General features: G+C 35.4%; 1 protein-coding gene across 4 annotated transcripts; it reads left to right on the top strand.

Annotated features, from left to right (window-relative positions):
• Positions 1-2544: 2544 nt before the first annotated feature.
• Positions 2545-16925, top strand: jade1 (jade family PHD finger 1). 4 transcript variants are annotated; one of them, XM_054613531.1, is made up of 12 exons: positions 2545-2795; positions 3663-3703; positions 4770-4852; positions 5993-6060; positions 7141-7298; positions 7915-8099; positions 8374-8585; positions 10026-10193; positions 10807-10923; positions 11710-12324; positions 13923-14040; positions 15006-16925. In XM_054613531.1, the coding sequence occupies exons 3-12, from the start codon at positions 4801-4803 to the stop codon at positions 16055-16057; spliced, it is 2745 nt and encodes a 914-aa protein (XP_054469506.1). In that variant the 5' UTR covers positions 2545-2795; positions 3663-3703; positions 4770-4800; the 3' UTR covers positions 16058-16925. The 4 variants fall into 4 exon arrangements, with proteins under 4 accessions (XP_054469506.1, XP_054469508.1, XP_054469509.1 ...); XM_054613533.1 differs by lacking the exon at positions 2545-2795 and adding an exon at positions 2809-3030; XM_054613534.1 differs by lacking the exon at positions 2545-2795 and adding an exon at positions 3130-3250.
• Positions 16926-21762: the final 4837 nt, after the last annotated feature.

Genomic DNA, 21762 nt, shown 5'->3' with positions numbered 1-21762 from the left:
TATCAAGTTGTTTGATAGAAACCTATAAAAACTGTCCTTTTTTAACCAGCACTCGGTTCTGTAAGCGTGTTTTCTGTCCTCTGATCATTCCACATGTTGGCAGTATTAAATAAAAGACACACATCCTGTTAATTCTTTCTAAGTATTTCATTTAAAATAATAATAATTAAAGGCAATCTCCAAGATTTTGATTTAAATAAATGAAGGGGTTAAGTCACTATCTATCTAATTTAGTATATTTTACTCCACTACAAACTTCAGACAGTAGTTAGTTACGTTAGAGAATTAGATTATTAATACTATATATATCAAACAATAAAGTATGATGTAATATGGATTAATTCTGAAATAGACCATTCTGCACGATGAGTACTTTTACATTTTGTACTTCAAGTAAATTTGGATCCTAATTGTATTGTACTTATACTTAAGTCTACTACTGCTGATAGTAGTCACTTTGCTTCACTTTGCACTGGCCATTTCCTAACTAGATATTTATTTATGTATTTATTATAATTAGAAAAACAGTACTTATTATTATTGAGAATGTGACATGTACAAATAAACTATATACAAAGATGACAAAAAACTACTTAAGATCCTTCTCGTCTTTAAAGTTCCAGGGACCATTTCCTAAATAAATGTTTTCTTATTTATTTATTTATTGCTTATTATCATTAAAGAGAACATACAATACAAACAAACAAGACATAAACCAAATAAAAAAATGACAGAAATAAAACAAAAAATATACGTAGATAAACATAAAAAAGGCCTATCTCAATTTACATAAACATATCTACAAATGGAAACAACTAAAGATATTTCTTGTCTTTCAAGTTTCAACTAAATGTATTATTATTTATAATTATTATTATTATTATTATTATTATAGAGAACATAACAAGAAAAACAAACAAGACATAAACCAAATTAAAAAATGATAGAAATAAAACAAAAAAGATAGATAGATAAGCATAAAAAAGGAATATCTCAACTTACATAAACATATCTAGAAATAAAAACAACTAAAGATATTTTTGTCTTTTAAGTTTCAGTTAGCTATTTCCTAACTAAATGTATTCTTATTTGTTATTAATATTATAATTATTATTAAAGAGAAACAACTAAAGATATTTCTTGTCTTTCAAGTTTCAACTAAATGTACTATTATTTATTATTATTATTATAGAGAACATAACAAGACAAAGATAAACATAAAAGATACAAAGATAAACATAAAAAAGGACTATCTCAACTTACATAAACATATCTAGAAATGAAAAAAAATTATTGTTATTTATTATTTATTATATATATTATATATTAATATATACATATCCTTTATTAAAATTCTAATTGTTCTGTCTCTTTAATAGATAATTATCAGTGAGTACTTTCCAGTATTTTTTATTTCATAATACTTTGTTGACATTTGAAACTGGCAACCAAGCAACGTGGGTTTATATCACAACAGTGTAAACAAAAAACATATATATTTATTTTTTTCCTGCTGTTTCTCAGGGTTGACTCTGCTGCCCCCTAGCGGTGAAACGGAGCAGCCGCAGCCCGCTCCGGGTAACCTCCTCCCCGGCCGCCGCCGCTCCGTGTTTGTGTGTATGTGGAATGCGGGTCAAGCGGAACTCACGGCCACAAAACCTGCGCACGTCAAACCCAAAACACCGGCTCTCCTCGGCCTCAAGTTCTCTGTATAATAATAATTATTATAGAGAACATAACAAGACAAACAAACAAGACATAAACCAAATTAAAAAATGACAGAAATAAAACAAAAAAGATACATAGATAAACATAAAAAAGGACTATCTCAATTATACTTAAACATATCTAGACATGAAAATAATTAAATATATTTTTGTCTTTTAAGTTTCAGTTGGTTTTCAACTAAATGTATTGTTATTTATTATTAATATTATAATTATTATTAGAGAACATAACAAGACAAGAAACCAAGACATAAACCAAATTAAAAAATGACAGAAATAAAACAAAAAAGATACATAATAAACATAAAAAAGGACTATCTCAACTTACATAAACATATCTAGAAATGAAAAAAAGATATATATTTTTGTCTTTTAAGTAAATGTATTGTTATTTATTATTAAAATTATAATTATTATTAAAGAGAACATAACAAGACAAGAAACCAAGACATAAACCATAAATAAAACTAAATAAAGATACATGAATAATATACATATCCTTTATTAAAATTCTAATTGTTCTGTCTCTTTAATAGATAATTATCAGTGAGTACTTTCCAGTATTTTTTATTTCATAATACTTTATTGACATTTGAAACTTACATAAACATATCTAGAAATGAAAAAATATATATATTTTTTGTCTATTAAGTAAATGTATTGTTATTTATTATATATTATATTATATATTAATATATATAATATCCTTTATTAAAATTCTAATTGTTCTGTCTCTTTAATAGATAATTATCAGTGAGTATTTTTTATTTCATAATACTTTATTGACATTTGAAACTGGCAACCAGGCAACGTGGGTTTATATCACAACAATGTAAACAAAAAAAACAAATATATATTTTTTATTTTTCCTGCTGTTTCTCAGGGTCGACTCTGCTGCCCCCTAGCGGTGAAACGGAGCAGCCGCAGCCCGCTCCGGGTAACCTCCTCCCCGGCCGCCGCCGCTCCGTGTTTGTGTGTATGTGGAATGCGGGTCAAGCGGAACTCACGGCCACAAAACCTGCGCACGTCAAACCCAAAACACCGGCTCTCCTCGGCCTCAGGCGCTCTGTATGTACCGTAACGTTACTACCTCTGCGTCTCTGTCTCTCTTCCAACGGGCAGCGTTGACGTCACGACTGTTCTGGGGTATTTCGTATTTCTGAGCCTGTCCGTCATCTTAAAATGGCGCCAAAAAGATTAACCTCCTCCAGCGGGGTCCATGTGCTCCCCTGCGTGGCTAGCAGCGCAAGCTAGCACAACAACAAAAACACTTGAGCTCGCTAGCAAAACATCCACGTGTCGGGTAGTTTATTTAAATTAAATATGACCTTTAACCTTTGATAAATACCTGAGAGTAAAAAGGAGGGGAGGAGGAGGGGGGGGGCTTAGAAACGAACTGTTAGCATCACAGGCTAATGCTAACAACGCTATGTCTATGCGTGTAGCTTCAAGCTAACGAGCTAGCCGGTGTTGCTAACCGTGTTTTGGACGCATAAGCGTGGCTTTAAACCCCCTCTCATGATGTGAACACACTTATAATTAAAATGTCTTGATGCTAATGGGTGTAGCAACACTCTTATCACGGGGGAAACACGTCCACGTATCGGGTGTGTGTGTGTGTTACGTAACGGGGGAGGTTAGCATCGGCTAACGTTAGCATTCTGGCTAGCGTGATTCAAATAATGCAAAGTGTGTGTGTGTGGATTCGGGGTAATGCATAAAGTGTTTGTTTTAGTAGCTACAGTTAGCAGCTAGTTAGCTAGCCGACAGAAGAGGCGACACACACACACTGGGCTAGCTTGGTGTTAGCATAGCTAGCTCAGTCAGTTAGCATCATTCCCCCCCCTTGTGCATGCTGACAGAGGACCCTGGGACATGTCCACATGTCGGGACTGTGAGAGGCCCTGCTGATGCTTTGTTTTCTTCTCATACTAGGCGTTGTTTCCTGGTTTGTGGTGCAGGGAGCAGTGACTGTGGTATGTATGTATGTGTGTGTGTGTATATGTGTATGTGTGTGCACAACAACATGTGTGTGCACAACAACATGTGCTGTCAGATCAGCTAGGAAACAGGAGGGATAGAGACCAGACATTACTAGTGCATTGCTCTGATATCTACCTGTTTTTGTGCAAGAAACCAGTATTTGTAATACAGTCAATGTATTGTAAATATTGAGAGACATTCAAAAGTTTCTGCAGAAGAGGCTGCAGGGGTAGTGTCCTGAGTGTTTGGCTAGAAACATAGTAGTTGTTGCACTTATTGTATTCGTACTAGTTTGTTTCTGCACTTATTTTATTCGTATTAGTTTGTTGCACTTATTTTATTCGTATTAGTTTGTTGCACTTATTTTATTCGTATTAGTTTGTTGCACTTATTGTATTCGTATTAGTTTGTTGCACTTATTGTATTCGTATTAGTTTGTTGCACTTATTGTATTCGTACTAGTTTGTTTCTGCACTTATTTTATTCGTATTAGTTTGTTGCACTTATTTTATTCGTATTAGTTTGTTGCACTTATTTTATTCGTATTAGTTTGTTGCACTTATTGTATTCGTATTAGTTTGTTGCACTTATTGTATTCGTACTAGTTTGTTTCTGCACTTATTGTATTCGTATTAGTTTGTTGCACTTATTGTATTCGTATTAGTTTGTTTCTGTACTTTTGCTCTGGTTTATGCTCTTAGATGCTTGTTTAAGAACTGTCTGCTAAATGACTGTAATGTAATGTAGTGTAAATGAAAATGGAATCTTAAATGAGCACATTTACAGTTGTCAGGAGCAGTGTGAGTGCGTTTGCTTTTATTTATAGTGGAGACTTTATGTGTAAGGGTGTTATTGTTCCTCATTTCTGTCTTCTAAAGTTGTTGCTGTGTTAACTTGCTCATCAAGTATGCCATGGATTACTCAGACTCTAACAATGTGCTATGACATGACATATTTTGTCAGACTATGTCAAAGTCTTTCTCCCAAATGTTTAAAATGTTCTTGTATATTATCATCAGTCGCTTCTGTAACTTAACCTCCTGTCTGCTTTGTGTGAAGTCTCCCTGAGCCGGAGCTCCGCAGACAGACGATGATGAAGAGGAGCAGGCACCCCAGCAGCAGCGACGACTCCGACAATGGAAGTAAGCAAATATTGTCTCTGCTGACTCATTCGTACTGGGTCCAAATATAGTTCTGAATCAGGTCAAGCACAACTCTGCCACCTAACTCAATTTCACAAGTGAAAGTGAAAAGCTGCAGAGGAAATTATAACTTTTATCCTTAAATACCACAAAATATTATTAGGGCTTAAATTTAGTTATTGCATTTAGATAGTGTGTCAATGTTGTCGTATTTTTGCTGTTTTCGCCTGTAAATGTCACGTCTTTTTAGTCAGCCAATTACATTTCCCAGCAATTAGATTTTGGTTAAACAGTTTTCTTTGTCATTAAGATAAGTTGTCATTTCCTGAATATGTTTCCCATCTTGTTACAGTCAGTGTCAGTAAATATAAACTTCATGTTCAGGAAGGAAACCAAGAGAGAGAGAAGGAAAGAAAGGCGGCAGATGGACAAAGATTAAGGAAAAAAATGAGAATCCCTACAGTCTGAGAGACAGGAGACAGAGTAGGGACACTTGGACCTTTAAAGACATCCTTCCAGGTCAGACAGACGGGTTCGAATTTGACATCAGTGAACAATTTCAGAAACAGTTTGTCGCGTTTGTTTCACCCTCCACAAAATCTCAGACGGGTGTGGTTCAACCACAACGTATAAAATGTTTGGGTAAGTTTTTAATTACGGAAAGCCAAATAAATGTGAGAATTTGGGTTTACTTATTGTCCAATCTATGTTATGTGCCATCTGGTATAAAAACAAACCCGAAGCTCTCACTGTAAAATGCTTTAGCAAAGGATCAATTCAGGGTTTTGTTACAGGAACAGTTAAATGCTTCAATGAAAGTATCCTTCATGATTTTTTAGGCGTAGTAATAATGAAGGCTTTGATCTCGTCTAGATGCTTTTTAAGACCAAGTGACTTCTCCTGTCAGTAATTGTATCACAAGCCCAAAGTCAAATTAGTGGGTGGTGTAGAAATGAAATTGAAAACAGAAAATGTCAGTTTCGCCCTTTTGAATATCAGAATGTGTCACACATGTATTTCCCCGCAGTTAGGGGAAATCCATATGTTTTAACGGATGTGAGGTTGTTCATGAAATCAGCAGCAGAAGCAGACAAGGAAGAAAAATGGGACGTTTAACACCCTGCTGTGTTTCTCCTCCAGGTAATTCCACATGCTGGTCGCAACATTCATCACAGCCCAGGAGGGGGACCGGTCAGAAACCCTCCGAGGTATGTCCGTCTAAACTCTTAATAATGACGATTATGGGTGAATCAGAATTTGAATCAACGTATCGGAAAGTCAAAGTTCTGCTCCTTTTATTCCTGTACTCTGCTGTCATGTTTTTGTCTGTCTTATTCATTTGTTTGAACTTTTGGAAGAAGAAAACATTTTTGAAAAGAAAAAAATATGATTTAATGAACACAAGGAGGTTTGAATTGATATTGACAATGACAAGATATTTGTAAAAGTCTTTATTTGCCACCTTTTATGAATTTAATCTTCCTGTTTGTACAGTGACAGTGAGTTCTTGGTATTAAACATAGCTGCTCTTATCTGCTGTACAGTCTGTGGACTTGGTCCCTGCAGGCCACTGTAAACTCCCTCTGACCGAGAGCCAATCAAATCAAAGCAAAACAATGACTCAGGCCTAAGCTGGAAGCCGATTGGCCGATCCTGTCTGGCTGTGTTTTGACAACGTGGTAGCTTTTGTAACCTGTGTAAACACTGATATACAGTATCTCTATGGAAACAAATCTAATATTTTGGTTGTCAAAATGGTTATTAGCACACATTGTACACTTCACAAGTACTCTTTAGATACAATTTTGCACCATAATAATGCGTTTTTTTAAACTTCTGTGAACTTTAGGATGATAAGTTCTGGTGACTAGTAGTTCTCTTGAATACCTATGTTGAATACACTTCCTGTAAGTCGCTTTGGATAAAAGCGTCTGCTAAATGACTGTAATGTAATGTAATGTAATGTAATAAGTCTTCCAGATGAAGTCATTAATGTTGGAAAACCAGTATTTTGGAAGCCAGAATGTGTCTAAGTGATTGCTAAAGAGAATATTTGATGGTCTCACTGCAATTATATTTAGAGGCCAAATATTTCAATCATGAATATTTGCGCTAAAGAGTCAGGGAACTTTTTTCAGAAACAACATTATGGTTATTTGAGAGCTGTTAACTGTCAAACGTCAACAGAAAAACCCCCATTTCCAGCTCCACATGCTGTGATTATTCACTGTTGCATCAGTGCTTGCAGTAAACTGTTTTGACTCTTGTTTTTATTTTGACTGCTGCAGGTTTTCAGAACCGACCTGATCACCGCCATGAAGGTGCACGACTCGTACCAGCTGAACACGGAGGAATACTACGTCCTCGCCGACCCGTGGCGGCAGGAGTGGGAGAAAGGCGTCCAGGTTCCCGTCAGCCCCCAGTCCATCCCACAACCCGTCACCAGGTAGGACAAAAAGAAATGAGACAAGAAAGTCACTTGTTCAGTCCTGTGTTGTCCTTGAGTGGGAATGCATAATAATTGAGACGTCACTGCTTTGTGTGGAGATCAATTTAAAAGTCTGTTTCTGTAGATAGACATTGTTTTGTTTCAGTTTGATTTGACGAGTTCACTGTCAGAAAGTTTGGGATCCAGGAAGCACATAGTTGGAGAGAGACTATAAAACAAAACCTGTATAAACACAAATCTTTGAAATGATTCGAAAAGTTGTCTGCCAATGGCCCTTACTGTTTTCAATTTTTTAAACTGGCATTTCAGGTGATCTTTTTACACATTGATGTAAAATATTTGGTCTTTAAAATCTTTAAAATGCTCAGTTATTCAAGACGGACTCAGTGAGTTGTCTAATTTTGGTCACATTTGATCTTTGATTCATCTATATTGTTATGACACAGAAATGTCTCTTGCATGTAATGAAATCAAACAAATTCTAAGCACTCTAACTTGTTGAAGAGACCAACTTTTAAGAGAGTGTACAGAATATGGATGGATGGATGAATCAATGAGTCGTACTGTAAACACCGGACGTTAAACCGACATGTCTCCTGACTTTGCTGTGCAGGGTTTTGGCCGAGAAAGGGAAGGAGGTCATGTTCGTCAAGCCAAAGAAGTTGATCCGGACGTCGGGCGCCGAGGCGCTGGGCTACGTGGACATCCGGACGCTGGCGGAGGGGATGTGCCGCTACGACCTGAACGAGGAGGACGTGGCCTGGCTGCAGACCACCAACGAGGAGTTTGCAGAGATGGGTGAGTCACAGAGCAAACGTTTGGACTGAGGGAGATATTTGCCAACTGTTGGTTAAAAAGTTAGACGTTCGACAGAAAGAATAGAACATTTTAAATTAGATTTCTACTTTTTTAGTTAAATCCAACAATTTTTTTTAAATCCCCAATGGGTTTTTTAAGTCCCAGAGCAGCGTTTGATAAAATCGAGATTAAATCGAGACTGAAATATGTAATTTATGAAACTGGTTGGGTGTTTTCATGAAAATAGTAAACCTTTTACTCCTGACTTTTCCAGCCATGCCGCCGCTGGACGAGATCACTATGGAGCGGGTGATGGAGGAGTTTGAGCGCTGCTGCCACGAAAACATGACGCACGCCATGGAGACGGAGGAGGGGCTGGGCATCGAGTACGACGAGGACGTGGTGTGCGACGTCTGCCGGTCGCCGGACGGGGAGGACAACAACGAGATGGTGTTCTGCGACAAGTGCAACATCTGCGTTCACCAGGTCAGAGGTCAACTGTACAAAATTCATTCAATGGAATTAAATTCTTAAATTTAAAGTCTTGAAAATCAGAGAAAATACTTTTATTAAACGGTCACTGTGGGATATACAGAGTCAAATCTGTATTGTTAATAAAATCCAAATCACAAAACAAGTAAATAATTATCTCCCATTGCACTTTTGGTTCTGGTCGATGTGTTGTTTATTCAATATCTCAAATGTAAACCAAATAAAGGGAACCTCAATTCACAATTTCTTTAAATTTTCAACTGAGAGAACATACAAATTGCATCTTTACTACCTCTATTAAACTCACAGAAAACCTTTTAAAAATACTAACAATTAATTGAAATGCTTTTTGGGTTGTTTTTTTTGCAACTGCTACCTAAATAACTTCAGACTTAATAAAGAAAATTCCCTTTTAGATAAGACAGAAGCTTAAACAAAGTAGTGAAAAATCCAACAAGTAGAGATTCTGTACAGCCACATGGTTTACTTGCAGCATTAATAGATGAACTAAATATCAACATCATCTGTTAATTTAAATATAATGTTATCTTTTGAAGTTTTAGTTGAGGAGTTATCTCCACCATACCTCCTCATTTCACTACATAAACCTAAATAATGTGGCAGCTGTCTGGAGGGAGATCACCTGAAAGTCTCCTTCTTCATATTTGCTACACTGTCATGTAATTACCAGTCAAAATCACAATATATAATGTGTGTTTTCAGTTTGAAAGTACGGCTTGCCCGTCTTTTAAGTGATTAAATCTCCAGTCTGATCCGGAGCGCTCAGCTGATAATTACATGATCAGCGAAATGCAACGCTTGCCGTTAGGACTCGATGTCCCTCTTTCTGTCTGTGACCGAGTTCCCTGCCATCATTAGGTTTCATTTCATTTTCAATTCATCAAAGTGCAGTTGTGTGACTCTTGTCATGTGGTGCATTCAGTGAGAGGCAGAAAGCCGTGGTAGTGATGCTGCTTTTTTCTTTCACAATTAAATATTCATTTTCATCTTCTAATGTGTTTATTTTTTGGGGGGTGGAAATATTCCCACATGCTTTTTGCAGATAAAAGTACCCAGACATTTGTTCATCCACCTTGTGATTTCTTTGGAAAGAAGCAGAGGGGGTTTTGTTAAAACAGCTAATAAGTGAAGATTATTAGTCAAAGGGAATTCTATAATGAAATGCCGCTCATTTCACACAGAACTGTAAAACTCTGCAGCACTTAGACGCTTAATATGCCTTTCTGATTAAGATGCATCGCTGTGGTAAAAAAAGCAAATCGAAAGCGACTCGTCTTACATGTCAGATCAGCTGTTGCTTTGGTTTCATCTGTAACACAAACACACACACGCACACAGTTTCTCATGTTGCTGCTGTATTGATTTCCGCTTGCTGAAGCTGAGAGCCGTCCTCTGTTTTGCATTTCTCACCAGGCGTGTTACGGCATCCAGAAAGTCCCAAAGGGCAGCTGGCTGTGTCGGATCTGTGCCCTCGGCATTCTGCCAAAGTGCCAGTTGTGTCCGAAGAAGGGAGGCGCCATGAAGCCGACGCGAAGCGGAACCAAGTGGGTCCACGTCAGCTGTGCCTTGTGGATCCCAGAGGTGACGATAAACATCTATCTGTTTACAGTTTTTGTAATCTTTTTACGCACTTTTAAAAAACATTTTAAGATACACGTCACTCCTTTTATGCAGTATTCAAGTACTGTATGAATCTTTTTTTTTTAAATGGCAGAGTTCATTTAACTTTTTGCACATTACCAGCAACTCATCACATGAAAATATTGTTAAAAGGACAATCCTTGCCTTTTTTCTCCCTTAAATATTTTTAACTGAAACTGACATTTTATTGGTGCTCTTAGTGAGGATGGCAGAGAGAAAAAAAAAAGTCTGTTTTTTCATTTTTGTTTCCAGTAAATAATTGTGTATTTAATTTGTTTAGCAAAGTGATTTGTTCAAGACAATGTTGTCGCAGTTGCTACTCAACAATGTGTGTGTGTGTGTGCGTATTTATATATATTTATTTATTTATTTACGGTACATATGAGAAAATAAAGCAATGTTAGTTATGTTCTTAATTTGTTTTAGTTTATTTCTCCTCAAAAAAAGACAAAAAGAACCGTTAAGATACTGTTTAAGTAGCTGTTCGACGAGAAGTATGAAAATATAAAAAATACCCATCACTGCAGGTGACTCATTATATGTTGACTTGCAGGTGAGCATCGGGAATCCGGAGAAGATGGAGCCGATCACCAACGTGTCCCACATCCCCAGCAACAGATGGGCTCTGATCTGCTGCCTGTGCAAAGAGAAGGCCGGAGCGTGTATTCAGGTAGAGTCTCACATCTCACCCCACGACGCAGAAACGTTTACTGAGTGAAAACATGAAAAGCAACGCGTGACCTGTCTTGTTATTATAGTTCAGACTGCCTTCTTCCTCTTTTGCTCTCCACGTGGACTATTTTGCACATGAATGCAGAATCTGTTTAGAGATTAGTTCATGTCCAACCAATGAATGAGTAAGATGAGGGGTCTGCAACCCACCCGGCCCATTTTGAAACACAGCCCCTGTCTTGTTTACCATGCTTTGTGGGTGTCACTCTTCGTACGTGTCATCACCATTTATATCTACCCAACCAATGAGCCTCTTCATTTTGCTCTCAAAATTCACCGGATTGATGTATTTAACTTTAAAATGTACAAAGTATTTCTTTGTATATGCATGATGCTTTCAAAGTCGTGTTAAATAATAGTGATCTCAGCTTTGATTAAAATAATCGTCATTCAGATTTGTCCCATAATGGTGCAGCTTTTATTCATAGTTAAATTTTTTCAGTTAGTACAAGGAATCAACAAACACTTACTGAAAATTATACAATACTTACACCTTCATACAACAGTCAAACTGAAACTTGGATATGTTACTGCCAATTAAATTACTCAAAGAGATAACAACATTTTGTCCAAAAAAGCCCCTGGAGCTGTTTCACAACCACCCAAGTAAGGATGTGAGAAACCACTATAGACTTTCAATGCACCTTGAATTAATTTGTTTAAAGTCATTTGATGCTTTGTGTTTTGAATGTTCAACAATGTTGTTATGTGTTTACGCCTGCAGTGTTCAGCGAAAAACTGCCGGACTGCGTTCCACGTGACGTGCGGCCTCCACGCCAGTCTGGAAATGAACACCATCCTCACGGAGGACGACGAGGTCAAGTTCAAGTCCTACTGCCCCAAACACTCCGGGCTCGAGGGCGCCGAGTCCAGGGACCGGGACTCGGGAGGCGAGGATGAGAAGGAGAAGGAGAGCGCTAAGGACAAGAAGGGCAAGAGGAGAGGAAGGGTGAGAGTGGAGGAGGAGGAGGACGCCGCCTCCCCCTGTTCCTCGTCCTACGTGGCTCCTCAGCTCATCGACACAGGGCCCAGCGACCTGGAGCTGCTCGCCAGCCGCCAGCAGGAGAAGAGAGTCAGCCTCCGCAAGCTGAAGCTGCAGGAGATGGAGGAGGAGTTCTACCAGTTCGTGGAGGTGGAGGACGTGGCCAGCCGCCTGAAGCTGCAGCCGGAGGTGGTGGACTTCCTGTTCCAGTACTGGAAGCTGAAGCGCAAAGCCAACTTCAGCCAGCCGCTGCTCACGCCCAAGAAGGACGAGGAGGAGAGCCTGGCACGCCGCGAGCACGAGGTGCTGCTGCGACGCCTGCAGCTCTTCACGCACCTGAGGCAAGACCTGGAGAGGGTAGGTTTCTACTTCACCCACACCAGAGTTCACAGGAGAGCAGAGACGAGGAGGAGGAGGAGGAGGAGGGAATGACCAAAGTTATAATAAATGTATATACATTCTGAGTTCAGTGGAGAAGTTTGCTTTGTAGATAAGATTTATTCACATGTTACAGCAGTACAAGGGACAGGATAGACGTAGGAAATAATACATTCAAAAATACAAAGCATGTATAGATTATAATACCTGAGAACTATTTAACAATCCAACATATGAGTGTTGAGATTACTGGAGAAAAGCATCTTTCTGCTGCAGTTGAGACAGGAAGCAGTAATGTTCAAATCCAGAATTTTTTTTCTCCAATCTGTTTCACGTGGCGACCTCCAGTTGTCCCGAGTGAGGCCGATGCGGAAGTGTCTTAAAACCTGCATTCTCTCTAATGTCCATCAGGGGGCGACTCCTATGAGAAGTCTATGAGAAAATGACTCTACTTCTCTCTTGATTTATTCCCTCAGTAAACATTGTAAACATGAGTTTATGGTCTCAATCTCTAGTTTCAAGTCTTCTTCAATACAGCATGATGTTCATTTAGTAAATTAGGCTCCATTTAGAGTCAAACAGACCATAAAGCAGGGTAGGATTTAGGGCGGACTTACTGTGATTGACAGGTCTCTACCAGAGACGTAAACGTCCTCTCTACGTCACTCCTCCACATTCCAATTATGTTAACTTCCATTTATCAACTGCAAAAAAATAAAAATGGCTACAGCCGTAATCAAAGATAGCAACGGCGAAAAATTGCCGCACTTTAGCTTTCCAAACAGCAGTCAACAAACCAGTGGGTGATGTCACGATGACTACGTCCACTTCTTTATATAAAGTCTATGTTCTGTTCACTTCCCTTGAAACTGTCTGTGGTCTAGCCTTAATCCTTTCTTTTAGGTTTAGAAAGAGACATTTTGTGTTGTGATGAATCTAATCTAAAGTGTTTATGTGGACTAGTTGGGCAGTTAGGTGCAGGTCACTAAATGTGAAGTGAAGCGCCAAGTTTATATGCTCAAATTTTGAAGCCTTGCACAAAAAATAAAAGACCGGGGAAATATAGGAAAAAATGTGGGCCATATTTGACAATTCTTCACTTTTTGATAGCCTTTGAAATTGTTTTGTCACAGGCTAAACTATAAAATATATTGTGCAAATGTTTATGAAGTAAGCCTAGTAGTGCGAGTCGTTTTGAAGCCCTGTTGAAGTAGTATAGTGACTTTAGCTTACATGGTTCTACTCAAGTATAGTGTTTATATTGTACATAAAATAAATGTAGTATTTATCATGAATACAATATGCATAGGGATTTATTGGAAAGTATATGCAATATATTCATATATATATATAATACATGTTAAGTTATCTTAAATATGGCTGCATAATGATTTAGTTTCATCATTTCATCACACTTTTCACAAGAGTTGAAGGTTGTTGATGTGTTTAAATTGCCTCTTTTAAGATGATTCACTTTGCATGGATATAAAACAGAGAAAAGCAGGAATCTGTGTAAACCGTTGTTAATCTGAGTTGATGACATTCTGTCTAAAGAAGCTGCTTCTGTCGCTCCTCAGGTCCGAAACCTGACCTACATGGTGACTCGGAGGGAGAAGATGAAGCGCTCGTTGTGTAAAGTCCAGGAGCAGATCTTCCAGCACCAAGTCCGACTGCTCGACCAGGAGCTGCTCACGGGTGAGTCGCCAACACCAGACAACATTATTTTATTAAAGCTCCACAAATCATATAAATCTCAAGAAAAATTGAAAACTCCTCATAGCCAATTTAGTTGGATGGAAATTTAGAATTTATTGTATAATTTTTTTCACTTGCTGATAGTGATATTTTACTGTAACAGTGGTGGAAAGTAAAGTATGTTTTTTTATTTAAATATGTTGATATTTAATCATATTTATAGAAATCATGACTTCATCCACGAGAACAGATGACACCTAACAGCCAGGTGTAGAAGAAAATATAACAAATCTGTTTATTGTCAGGAAAAACAAAACTTCTTTCTCATTATACAAATAATACATTTCAACAATCTCTTTCCATTTTCCATTTCTTTAAAGATAAGATAAGATAATTATTTATTAGTCCCACAGTGGGGAAATTTGCAGGATGACAGCAAAGTGGAACAACAAGAGGCATCAGTTATAAAAAATAAATAAGTTTAATAAATAATCAGACAGTAACGCTATAATAAAAAAGTAAACCCCTCATACTGAAAGGATTTACATTCAAATGTTTTAAACTGACATTTTCACTTCTAAAACGTAATCTAATCTTTTATCATTTTGATTAGGGCTTGGTGTTTAAAATCTCCATATTGATATATGTTTTTCTTGTGCAGATGATGTGAATATTTCGCGTTTTTTTAAAACAGGCATGAAACAATTTTATTTATAGATATGGAATTAGGAGAGATGGTTGAATGGACGTAGTATTTAAGTCCCAAAAATGAGTAAATAATCAAATGTAATGATGATCAAAGTAAAGAATTGTGTTCCTCTGTTGAACTTCAAATCAGATTTATTTAAATTACAGACAGAAATATTTGTGTGTTTAACAATGTAATTATAAGATCATATCACAATATGATTCCGCTGAAAGTCATTAGATGATGATATAAAAACGTCACTCCTGTCTGTTTGCAGGCGATCCTTCAGAGAAGGATTTGGAGAAGATCTTCTCACTGGGCTGGTCGTCCTCTCAGGACTCCCAGTCTGGCTCCTCCATGACCGACTCCAGACTGAAAACCAAACCAGCGTCTTTAAAGCAGGAAAAAAGGAAAGGCGGCGACAGAAAGGGCCTTTCTGACTCGGTGCCCCCTCACAGGAAGGAAAATCTGAGCAAACCGCTGGAGACGAAGGATAGTAAGAGCTCCAGAATCAAAGAGTCTGGACCCGCTGAGGACACCAGCAACGCCAGAATCCAGAACTCTGAGATCAGCCAGGAGATCAAGTTCCCAAATTTTCACAAGCCAGAGGTCGTTCAGGAGACGATCACCGTCAAGCTGCACCGAGCCGAGTGCAGGAAATGCTCCAGGAGGGAGGCCCCGGGGCCCGAACACGAGGCGCTCGCCCGACGTAAACGAGACAACGAGCAGGAGGAGAGGAGGAGGAAGAGGAGGAGCGACACAACAGAGAGCTTCCCGGTCCAGGTGAAGAACCGGTTCGGGTCAAAACACATGGAGAAAACCGTGTCCATCAGGCTGGTCGACATCAGGAACTCTGACAACGACGACTTCTTCCTGGACGAAGGGACGACCAACAGAAGCCCCGCCTCCTTGGAGGTCACGACCAACACTAAACTGAACAGGGCCAACGGGATTTCAGATGCCGCCGCCGCCGTTAAAGCCAACGGTTGGCTCAGGAAAACTCCGACGAACGGCTCGCACACAACCAACAGACATGTGGGCGGACATCTCAGAAGCTGGGGGCGGTTCAGGATCCCGAGGAGGAGCGAGAAGCCTCTGACGGCGGCGGAGGAAAAAGAAGAGGAGGAGGAGCTTCTGAGGCCGCTGACAAACACCCCGAAGACCAGACTCCGCACGGGGACGGAGAGCGACAGCTCCGACTCCAAACCAGGCGACGGCGAGATGGAGCCCTGCTTGAAACGATGCCACTCCCACAAGCTGAGGGGCGACTCGGCGCTCGGCCGGCGCTACGGCTCTGACATCATCCGGCGGGGCGTGTTGGCCTCCTGATGGCAGAGCAACACTTGAAGGAAAAAAATAAGCTGCACTGTGTTGAGTCGGAGAAGAACGACGGTCGCTCTTTGTACCCTTCTTTTTATTTTTTTTCTCGACGAATCATAAAATGCCTAGATTGAAAAAAAAAACCAACAGAGCAGATATTTATTTTTTATTTGTAACATATGTAAATCTGGGAAATATTTTACTTTATTTTGAGCTAGTTTATTATAGTTTAGTTTTCTTCTTAAACGTAGAGAGATGTCAAGTTGCCACTTAAAACGCTCGCTCAGATATTTACAAGCAAAAGCATCAAGAAGTTATGAATGTTGCTTGGGACCATAAGCTTGCAATGTATTTTTTTTTTTTTTTGACATAGTATTAAACTCAGTTGCACTTAGACGAAAAAAAAACGCTGACAAGGATAATCGTCACGTCAGCGAAATCGGACTCTTTCGGTCTTTTTGTTTTCTTTTCAATCAAGCTTCATCGGACGTTAACAGCTACAGTCAAACTGCCCTTTTATCGCTATTTAAAACTCCAGCTGTCATCATTTCTTCAGTCTGCGATTGTTGAACATTATGAACTGGGAAACCACACACACACACAAAAAAAAATTCAGAATGACGTTTTATATGCCGTCAGCACTTAAGTGTAATTGAACTGCGATCGTATCGTATCCATCATGTGCCTAACTTTTATTTGAAGCGTTTGCACTACGAGAGGACGGCACAGGTGTGAGGTATGAGTAGAGTTATTTTTACACTGAAAAATTTAAAAAAAGCGTTTTGTACCCCTCGGCCGCTGCTGTACTACTGTTATGCAAAATGAAATTTGTTTTTGTCGTTGTCTTAAAGAGGAATAAAAACTCTGGAGGACTGAAGTCTGGGATTCGTACTTTATCAGTGTCAATCTTATTGTTTTTCCATAAACTCCCTGCTTTATATTAATTCATATTTTGGATTGAAGCAAATGTTATTCCAAGGAGTAAATTCAAGACAACAAAAACAAGACATTTGATGCTCTGAGAAATTATGACATGTTCATTTCACATTTTATAGACCAAACAATTAAATATGTAAAAGAAAAGTCAGAAAGTCCTAGTTTAGTATGTTGAATGAAGGTAATAAAAAAGTAATATGTCGAAAACAATCATACTATACTATGTTGAAAGTAGTCATTCAAAAGTAATTGTATAAAAAGTCTTTGTATAGCATGTTGAAAAAAGTCATAGGATAGTATGTTGAAAAGGCATAATATAGTATGTTGAAAAATATCATAGCATGGTATGTCGAAAAAAAAAAAGTCATAGGATAGTATGTCAAAAAAAAAAAAAAGTCATAGTATAGTATGTCGAAAAAATAAAATAAGTCATAGTATGTCGAAAAAGTCAAAAAAGTCATAGTATAGTATGTCAAAAAAAAAAAAAAAATAAGTCATAAAATGTCATAGGATAGTATGTTTAAAATCAAAAAAGTCATAGTATAGCATGTCGAAAAATAAAAATATCATAGTATAGTATGTTGAAAAAAAAAGTCATAGTATAGTATGTTTAAAAAATAAAAATAAGTCATAGTATAGTATGTCGAAAAAAAAAAAAAGTCATAGTATAGCATGTCGAAAAAAAAAAAATAAGTCATAGGATAGCATGTTGAAAAAAAAAAGGTCATAGTATAGTATGTCGAATAAAATAAAAATAAGTCATAGTATAGCATGTCGAAAAAAAAAAGGTCATAGGATAGCATGTCGAAAAAAAAATAAAAAAAGTCATAGGATAGTATGTTGAAAAAAAGTCATAAAATGTTATAGTCATAGGATAGTATGTTTAAAAAAATTAAAAAAGTCATAGGATAGTATGTTTAAAAAAGTCTTTAAAAAATCATAGTATAGTATGTTGAAAAAAAAAAATATCATAGTATGGTATGTCGAAAAAAAAAAATAAGTCATAGTATAGTATGTCGAATAAAATAAAAAAAGTCATAGTATAGCATGAGTCATAGTATAGCATGTCGAAAAAAAAAAAAATAAGTCATAGTATAGCATGTCGAAAAAAAAAAAGTCATAGTATAGTATGTCAAATAAAAGAAAAATAAGTCATAGTATAGCATGTCGAAAAAAAAAACAAGTCATAGTATAGTATGTCGAAAAAATAAAAATAAGTCATAGTATAGCATGTCGAAAAAAAAAAAAGTCATAGGATAGTATGTCGAAAAAAAAAAAAATCATAGTATAGTATGTCGAATAAAATAAAAATAAGTCATAGTAAGCAAATAAGTCATAGTATAGAAAAAAAAAGGTCATAGTATAGTATGTCGAAAAAAAAAAAATAAGTCATAGTATAGCATGTCGAAAAAAAAAGGTCATAGTATAGTATGTCGTCGAATAAAATAAAAATAAGTCATAGTATAGCATGTCGAAAAAAAAAAGGTCATAGTATAGCATGTCATAGGAAAAAAAAAGTCATAGTAGTATGTTGAAAAAAAAAAAAAGTCATAGTATAGTATGTCGAAAAAAAAAAAATAAGTCATAGTCATAGTATAGCATGTCGAATAAAATAAAAATAAGTCATAGTATAGCATGTCGAATAAAATAAAAATAAGTCATAGTATAGCATGTCGGAAAAAAAAAGTCATAGTATAGTATGTCGAATAAAATAAAAATAAGTCATAGTATAGCATGTCGAAAAAAAATAAAAAGTCTTAGGATAGTATGTTTAAAAAATAAAAATAAAATAGGATAAAAAAAAAAAAAGTCATAGGATAGTATGTTTAAAAGTCTTAAAATAAGCATAATATAGTATGTCAAAAAATAGTATGGTAAAAAAAAAAAGGTCATAGTATAGTATGTCGAAAAAATAAAAATAAGTCATAGTATAGTATGTCGAAAAAAGTAAAAAAAAATAAGTCATAGTATAGCATGTCGAAAAAAAAAAAAGTCATAGTATAGTATGTCGAAAAAATAAAAAAAAAAATAAGTCATAGTATAGCATGTCGGAAAAAAAAAGGTCATAGTATAGCATGTCGAATAAAATAAAAATAAGTCATAGTATAGCATGTCGAAAAAAAAAAAAGGTCATAGTATAGTATGTCGAAAAAATAAAATAAAAAATAAGTCATAGTATAGCATGTCGAAAAAAAAAAGGTCATAGTATAGTATGTCGAAAAAATAAAAAATAAGTCATAGTATAGCATGTCGAAAAAAAAAAAATAAGTCATAGTATAGTATGTCGAAAAAATAAAAATAAGTCATAGTATAGCATGTCGAAAAAAAAAAAAAAGTCATAGTATAGTATGTCGAAAAAATTATAATAGCATGTCGTCAAAAAAAAATAGTCATAGTATAAAAGTCTTAAAAAAAAAAGGTCATAATATAGTATGTTGAAAAAATAAAAATAAGTCATAGTATAGCACGTCGAAGAAAAAAAAGTCATAGTATAGTGTGTCGAGAAAAAAAAAGGTCATAGTATAGTATGTCGAATATAATAAAAATAAGTCATAGTATAGCATGTCGGAAAAAAAAAAAAAGTCATAGTATAGCATGTCGAATAAAATAAAAATAAGTCATAGTATAGCATGTCGAAAAAAAAAAAAGTCATAGGATAGCATGTCGAAAAAAAAAAAATAAGTCATAGTATAGCATGTCGAAAAAAATAAAAATAAGTCATAGTATAGCATGTCGGGATAATGTCGAATAAAATTAAAATAAGTCAAAAAAAAAAAGTCATAGTATAGTATGTCGAAAAAATAAAAAAATAAGTCATAGTATAGCATGTCGAAAAAAAAAAAAAGGTCATAGTATAGTATGTCGAATAAAATAAAAATAAGTCATAGTATAGCATGTCGGAAAAAAAAAAAAAAAAGTCATAGTATAGTATGTCGAAAAAATAAAAAAAGTCATAGCATAGCATGTTGAAAAAAAAGAGGTCATAGTATAGCATGTCGAATAAAATAAAAAAAAAGTCATAGTATAGCATGTTGAAAAAGAAAAGGTCATAGTATAGTATGTCGAAAAAAAAAAATAAGTCATAGTATAGCATGTCGAAAAAAATAAAAATAAGTCATAGTATAGCATGTCGGAAAAAAAAAAAGGTCATAGTATAGTATGTCGAAAAAATAAAAATAAGTCATAGTATAGCATGTCGGAAAAAAAAAAGGTCATAGTATAGCATGTCGAATAAAATAAAAATAAGTCATAGTATAGCATGTCGAAAAAAAAAGGTCATAGTATAGTATGTCGAATAAAATAAAAATAAGTCATAGTATAGCATTATGAAAAAAAATAAGTCATAGTATAGCATGTCGAATAAAATAAAAAAATAAGTCATAGTATAGCATGTCGAAAAAAAAAAAAAAAAAAAGTCATAGGATAGTATGTTTAAAAAAAATTAAAAAGTCATAGTATAGTATGTTTAAAAGTCTTAAAATAAGCATAGTATAGTATGTTGAAAAAAATAAAAATAATAGTATAGCATGTCATAGTATAGCATGTCGAAAAAAAAAAAAAAAGGTCATAGTATAGTATGTCGAATAAAATAAAAATAAGTCATAGTATAGCATGTCGAAAAAAAAAAGTCATAGTATAGCATGTCGAAAAAAAAAAGGTCATAGTATAGCATGTCGAAAAAAAAAAAAGTCATAGGATAGCATGTTGAAAAAAAAAAAAATAAGTCATAGTATAGTATGTCGAAAAAATAAAAATAAGTCATAGTATAGCATGTCGGAAAAAAAAAAGGTCATAGTATAGCATGTCGAAAAAATAAAAATAAGTCATAGTATAGCATGTCGAAAAAAAAACAAGTCATAGGATAGCATGTCGAAAAAAATAAAAATAAGTCATAGTATAGCATGTCGAAAAAAAAAATAAAAATAAGTCATAGTATAGCATGTCGGAAAAAAAAAAGGTCATAGTATAGTATGTCGAATAAAATAAAAATAAGTCATAGTATAGCATGTCGGAAAAAAAAAAGTCATAGTATAGCATGTCGAATAAAATAAAAATAAGTCATAGCATAGCATGTCATAGAAAAAAAAAAAATAAAAATAAGTCATAGTATAGCATGTCGAAAAAAAAAAAAATAAGTCATAGTATAGCATGTCGAATAAAATAAAAAAAGTCATAGTATAGTATGTCGAATAAAATAAAAATAAGTCATAGTATAGCATGTCGAAAAAAAAAAGTCATAGTATAGTATGTCGAAAAAAAAAAGGTCATAGTATAGCATGTCGAATAAAATAAAAATAAGTCATAGTATAGCATGTCGAAAAAAAAAAGGTCATAGTATAGTATGTCGAATAAAATAAAAATAAGTCATAGTATAGCATGTCGGGAAAAAAAAAGTCATAGTATAGCATGTCGAATAAAATAAAAATAAGTCATAGTATAGCATGTCGAAAAAAAAAATAAGTCATAGTATAGCATGTCGAAAAAAAATAGTATAGCATGTCTTAAAAAATCATAGGATAGTATGTTTAAAAGTCATTAAAAAGTCATAGGATAGTATGTTTAAAAGTCTTTAAAAAAGCGTAATATAGTATGTTGAAAAAAGTCAAAAATATCATAGTATGGTATGTCGAAAAAAAAAAGTCATAGTATAGTATGTCGAATAAAATAAAAATAAGTCATAGTATAGCATGTCGGAAAAAAAAAAAGTCATAGTATAGTATGTCGAAAAAATAAAAATAAAAATATAGTATAGCATGTCGGAAAAAAAAAAGTCATAG

This window comes from Anoplopoma fimbria, chromosome 15 (assembly GCF_027596085.1).
Source record: "Anoplopoma fimbria isolate UVic2021 breed Golden Eagle Sablefish chromosome 15, Afim_UVic_2022, whole genome shotgun sequence".
In the NCBI taxonomy this organism is placed as follows: domain Eukaryota; kingdom Metazoa; phylum Chordata; class Actinopteri; order Perciformes; family Anoplopomatidae; genus Anoplopoma; species Anoplopoma fimbria.
This window is presented reverse-complemented; position numbering and strand designations above follow the sequence as displayed.

Coding starts and splice junctions, on each gene's coding strand:
- jade1 (XM_054613531.1), top strand. CDS start 4,801: ATGATGAAGAGGAGCAGGCACCCCAGCAGCAGCGACGACTCCGACAAT. Junction 10,194..10,806: donor GTGCCTTGTGGATCCCAGAG/GTGACGATAAAC, acceptor GTTGACTTGCAG/GTGAGCATCGGGAATCCGGA. Junction 10,924..11,709: donor AGGCCGGAGCGTGTATTCAG/GTAGAGTCTCAC, acceptor TTACGCCTGCAG/TGTTCAGCGAAAAACTGCCG.